At 41.1% G+C, this 5875-nt stretch overlaps 1 protein-coding gene across 3 annotated transcripts in view; it reads right to left on the bottom strand.

Annotated features, from left to right (window-relative positions):
• The window catches only part of STXBP6 (syntaxin binding protein 6), a 295237-nt gene that overhangs the window by 83440 nt on the left and 205922 nt on the right, over positions 1–5875 (bottom strand). For 2 of the 3 annotated variants that reach the window (XM_019518937.1, XM_019518936.1), the window contains exon 4: positions 3921–4086. In XM_019518937.1, the coding sequence (XP_019374482.1) occupies positions 3921–4086 (166 nt within the window). The remainder of the gene's footprint in view (positions 1–3920; positions 4087–5875) is intronic. The other variant, XM_019518938.1, reaches the window with a different exon arrangement.

Below are 5875 nucleotides of genomic sequence, written 5' to 3'. Positions count from 1 at the left end.
GCCCCCCCAAACTTATCCTATTGCCTGGCTCCAACCCTCGTGGGTGGAAGGGCCCTGCCCAGCCAGTGTGTAGTTTCCAGGCAGGGCTGCACTTACCGCTGTTGCAGCCCTCAGTGACCTGCTGCTGCTGGCTCAGGGCAGCAGGCAGAGAAGCACCAGGGGCAGGGCTGCAGCTGGGAAGGAGCACAGAGCATGGGGCTGGCAGCAGCATGGAGCATGGGATCAGGGGAGCTGGGGTGGGCAGTGTGTGGGTATGAAGGAGGGTGAGGGGGGCGGTAGGACACCCCACACTCCTACACAGCGTACAGTCCAGGCAGGCGCTGGCAGCGCCAGCAGCAGCAGGTGGGGTGCTCAGGGCACAGGCACCTGGTGGGGCGCAGTTCTGGCCAGTGCTACACATCAAAATAAGGAGTGCAGCCTCCCCCAGGCTGCCTGTATTGCTGGTGCTCCCTCCCACTCACGTTCAGCCCCTGTACTAGCACAGCACAGAAGGGAAGCTGGGGCTGTGCAGCACAGGAGAGAAGCACTGCAGGCTGGAGCCCATTGCCTTTCTTGCTGGGGCTGCGCAGCACAGGAGAGAAGCCCCATGGACTGTGCATACATGAACCACTAAGATACTAATAAATGATCAATTGGTAACGTGATCCTGGCAAATGGAACCTATCACTCAGCAACTGATGTGTCACTCAAGAAATGCTTTATGGATATGCTTTGAAAAAGCATATTTTTACTAGTTTGGTCTACTTTTTTTATGTTAGTAGTATGTAGCTCAATGTGCAAAGGACCTAATACAGATTTTTTATTGAATAAGTTTTATGATAGCCAGTGTGATTCGAATCCTTACGTGGCATCACACTTGAGAGAAAGCTCTATTTATATATTCTCTATCAATTGCCAAAAAGAAAGATGTTTACATACTATTCTTCAGGAATGCATAACAGATGTCAAACATGGTGAGTAAATAAAAACCTAGAAAATATTAGTGCTGTAGAGGAATCCCAAAATATTAACACTAACAAAAGGTAGGATGCTTTGAGTACAAAATTGGAAATGGAAGTGAAACCTCATTACATTAAACCTTGGTAAGGCTTCAGTGTTCATTTCTTGTGGTGGGGAGAAATAAGAGGGAGGAAGAATAGCTAAAACTGTAGCATCAGAAATATTAGAAACAAACAAGCTTTGACATTAGGGACAAGTTCTGCCCAGTTTAATAGAAAGGAACATTTCTGTATCATCAGAAGCTAGTAATTATATGCTAAAATGAGGCAACAGATTCTTGAATCCTTGAAAAGAAACTGGATATTTAGTACTCTGCATCTGGATTTGGCAAATTAAAATAGAACAAGAAAGTAAAGAGGAGAATATTTTTACCGTGGTTAAATAGTGCCTTTTGGTTAGGCTGGCTGGAAACAAGTGATCTGTTTTTATCAAAACAGAGACTTTTTTTTCCATGGAAGTTTAACTTCATCCAATGTAAAAGGTTTCCATAGGAAAAAATGTAATAAAGAAGGCCTTCATGAGTTCTATTTTTGGATTAAAGAACACACTTAGCACATGTCATTGGTCCAATAGATTACAGGCTAGTAGAGATGATAAAAAGGCATGTATCTTTACATGACAATTTCCCAAGCTACCTTTGATATTTAGCAAGTTGAAAGACAACGGTCATCCCATCCAAATGCAACTTTCTTTACTGAGCTATTAAAGTTTTGGACACTGAAATCTTTATGAACCTCCACTTTTAAATGCCATTTTGTAAGAAAGTAATGGCACTTTGTGTACTGAGTGGAAATCTACACAGCAGCAGTGAACACTGATGACGTTGTTGAATGTTTATAATTATGTAGAGAAGTGATATGGTCCAGTAAATGATCAACGCACACCAAATGGTTTTATTTCAAAACTGATGATACTTTCTGTAACACCCTCATATAACTCCATTCAGAGGAGATCAAAATCACATGGGTTAATAAGCAGTATGGAAGTGACTTATAAAAAGCACACAACTTGGAAAACAATTATGGATCTTCATCAGCATTTGCAATTCCATAACTTATTTTAAAAAAAGAACAAAGACTGATATAGTAAAGTGGCACTATTAAATCACTGAATGCTGAAAATATATTGAGGTATAAAAATCCCTGGGTTAGATAAAAATGCCTACTTCTAACCCAAAGGCCTGAGGAAGGGTACTGTGATATCCAAAAGCTTGCTTATGTCTATCCCAACCATGCAGTTGGTTCAATAAGAGATCACCTACAAAAATTCTTGCCAGAAGCAGGCAATGACCCACTTCTCCAATCTCCAGCACAGGAGGGGAAAAGGCCAAAGCACCTTGTTTTTTTTAGTGATATTCAGCCATTGATGATTGCAGTAAATCAGAAGAGCTCTGATGTTGCTCAAGCTCATGCACTGGTCAAACACAAATTGCCTCATAAATGAGAGAAGCACGTAAGTTGAATAAACTCACACCTCTTAAATTGTGCTCTGCACTGAAAGCAGTTTAATTCAGATTGGGTGGCTGGGACTCTTATACTTTGCCTTTGTTCTCTGGCAGAAATTATGCTTAAGATATGATTAACCAGTTAACCCGATTTTAAATACTAACATTAATGGTATAATCAAATGGGAAGTAAGCCACAACATTATTTCACAAAGTATGTATAATATTTTTGTGGCTGGTTTCCATCACACATTAAATGGGATACATGGCACAGTTCCTGCCATGCAGCTTAATGCTGGTTGCATGGTGGGGCTCTGGAACCACCATCTATGTGGTCCTGAGGCTGGGCCCCACAATCAGCTAATTGCCGGTCTCAGGCCTGCAGATCCCAACAGAATCTTGAACTGGCTCTGGTGCGATTCCTGGGCTGGAACTGCTAAACAGCTGATTGGCTGTCCCAGCCCCAGGACCATACCACACCAAGTTTGACTGACTTCATGATCCTGACTGCTTCCCCTGCACTGGCAAGTAGTAATGGTATGATTGGGATCTGATCCCCAACCCCAAATCATCCATCCTGCTATACATGTGTGGCATGGCAAGAGGTGCAACTGTTGGGACTGGGGAATAGATGCCATCATGTCATTAAATTAAGGTGTGCCAGGGGCCAGATATATATGTCACCAGGGCTCATTACATAAGTATCTGCAACACGGTATTAACAAAAAGTCACAAATTATTCAGAAAGTGCTCTCTCATATGCAGCAACTCGCTAATTCAGACAGACACTCCATACAACTGTGCTGAATTTAATAATGCCAAGGAACAAAGATGTTTTGGCTCTGAACAAACAAAAGAAGTTATTGTTTAACAACAGTTATTTTAATTTAGCTCTTTCAGGAGCACAAGGAAAAAAAACATCAATGTTTGCTAAATGGAAAAGAACAAAATCAGTGAAGAAAGGAATTCGTTTTTACAGGCTTCTACATGAGTGCTCTGAAGAACTGAGAGAAAAGGAGGCAGTACAAAAAATAAGAACAATACTTATTTGTCTTGTTGCTTTCAAGAAAAACAAATTAAAATTGGGGGAAGTAGGAGGTGGAGACAGGAAAGTTATACTATGAAAGTTGTAATTCCACTTCCTTACAGGGTAAAATTCTGCAAAATCCTTCAGTTGAGTGATTTCTTATTCTGCTGAGTAAACTAGCTATTTAAAATGACCAATGTCAGCTCTTAATTCAGTGGTAAGCATTATCAGTAATTGCATCAGAAAGAATTCTACGGTAACTAAACAAATTCTTCCCTTGTGCAAACACATAAAACTGATTTTAGCTGCAGAATCCACCAATTAACATGCTCTGGCTGCTTGAGCTTTTTTGATTCTACTAATGCATAAGAAAAAAAATATAGACAGATAACTGATTCATGTAGAAAGTGCTGTACTGTACTTTAAGCATTTCAATTTTGATCTACGCACCTCCCAGTATTTTTGATTGGCAGTTGATAAATTCTGGTTTCTTGTCTGTAAGGTACCGCTGACAAGTGTGATGAAGAATCTGAAAGAATGTGCACTTTTCAGAGGCTGTGCTTGCTACCCATTGGTCAAAAGCATTTTCAAATAGTAAATCAAACTCTGGGGAATCCTACGGAATAAAAAAAAATTAGTATTAATGATAGTATTTTTAAAAATTGGTAGAAAAAAATGGAGTATTTAAAAAAGCTATGTAAAATAATTATACAGCTGTTCTAATGCTTTTGTCTCCCATTGATGCCTACAGAAGCAACATACTTTTCTACAGGAAAATTCCATGGGTAAATTCAAGTTTTCAGCGAAAAAAGTGATCTAGAAATGTGTCAGGTGACAATAAGGGTTAACGCACTGCATTAAATAAACAACTTGCTTGCTTCCTTCTCGAAGGACTGTGATTCTTAGTTGGATGGCATGTTTTCCATAATGCATCATGGTTTCCCTTTTTTGTGAGGAGAAGCAGTGCAACATTGATCATTTGGCAGCAGTATCTTATGAAATATGTGATTCAGCCACAGATCTGGGCTCAAAGGAGAAAGTGACATATGGAACAAAACTATAATTCCAGTTACTAGTTTCTGTGCCTTATTATGTGTCTTAATAAATTGTACTACTCTGGAATTTCCTTGAACGCCAGTCGATCTACAAACTATAAGCAAACACCACAGACTATGTCAACTACAAAAAGACTTCATCAGGTTATTATCAGATTCCTTCCTCCTGTATTCCGGAACATACCTATTTATACTTATGGCAAACTATGATAATATAAACTTATATACAGCAACAAAACATAATAGGACATACAATAATGTATTCATGAACAGTGGGGATAAAAGGGGATAAAAAACCTAACACCCCAGCATGTGTTCTGACCATTGACTGAACGTATTTTAACATTAAAAGTTTTACTGGGATGTAGAAGGCTGAAAAGAACAATAGTTTCTGATAGTCAAAAAAGAGAGAAAGAATATTTTATGTCCTACTTGTCTGAATATTTTGAAAGCGAGTGAAACAGCCTGGCAGCTTAGGGGTGAGGGCTTCAAACTATTCCCTCTCTCCTGGTCCCCTCATTCTCTCTTCCATCTCAGCACCCATTCAGCAGGCTCTAATACCTTCCCTCTATAGCATACATTTAATTTATAATGATTCTATAGACTGTTTTATTTGGTTTTTCAAAAAAAGAAAGAAAAAGATGCCAACATAGATTGACATGAGTTGGTACAACGGTCATTAAAAATAAACCAACTGGAATGTTGCTTTGGAGAGTCAGAATGTATTTTAACAATAAGAGAGCATGATTTTATAATGAACTTGTTTACTTTATACTGACCAGTTATGGCCACAAGATGCAAGTTAGATCCACAGCTCTCAATTTTGCTTACATTAAATTCTAATCAAGTGTTATAAACAGGGATCCTGGTTTTCTATGATAAAAAAAAATGACAGATTCTCTGCTAAAAAAACCAAAGAAATCCTGACCTGGCATGGCTGGGGACAGAAGACCTACGCGGGGATTTCACCACTGATTGCCCTGCGCTTCCCTGACAACATGCCTCCTGTGCATGGGTCTGCAATGAGGGAAGTGGCATGGGGATGTGCCCCTCAAAGCAGCAGCAGGTGCTAGAGGTGTCACCAGGGCAGCACAGGGCGAGCAGCAGTGAGGAAGCCCTGTGTGGCTCCTCTGCTGCCTGCCGCACCTGGTCACGCCTGTGGGGCTGGGGAGGCCCCAGGGGAGAGAAGTAGGACGGCAGGGAAAAGTGGCGAACAGCTTCTCCACACGGCTCCACTCATCCCTGCTTCTCTCCCCTGGGGCCTCCCCAGTCCTGCAGGCACGGCACGGCAGCAGCGGAGCCACATGGGGATCTCCCTGCTGCTGTTTGTCCTGCGCTGACCTGGCGACA

The sequence above is a fragment of the Gavialis gangeticus genome, unplaced genomic scaffold (assembly GCF_001723915.1).
Source record: "Gavialis gangeticus isolate Ggan-Ray unplaced genomic scaffold, GavGan_comp1, whole genome shotgun sequence".
Lineage (NCBI taxonomy): Eukaryota > Metazoa > Chordata > Crocodylia > Gavialidae > Gavialis > Gavialis gangeticus.
The sequence above is the reverse complement of the archived record's forward strand: the minus strand, read 5'-3'. Positions and strand labels throughout refer to the sequence as shown.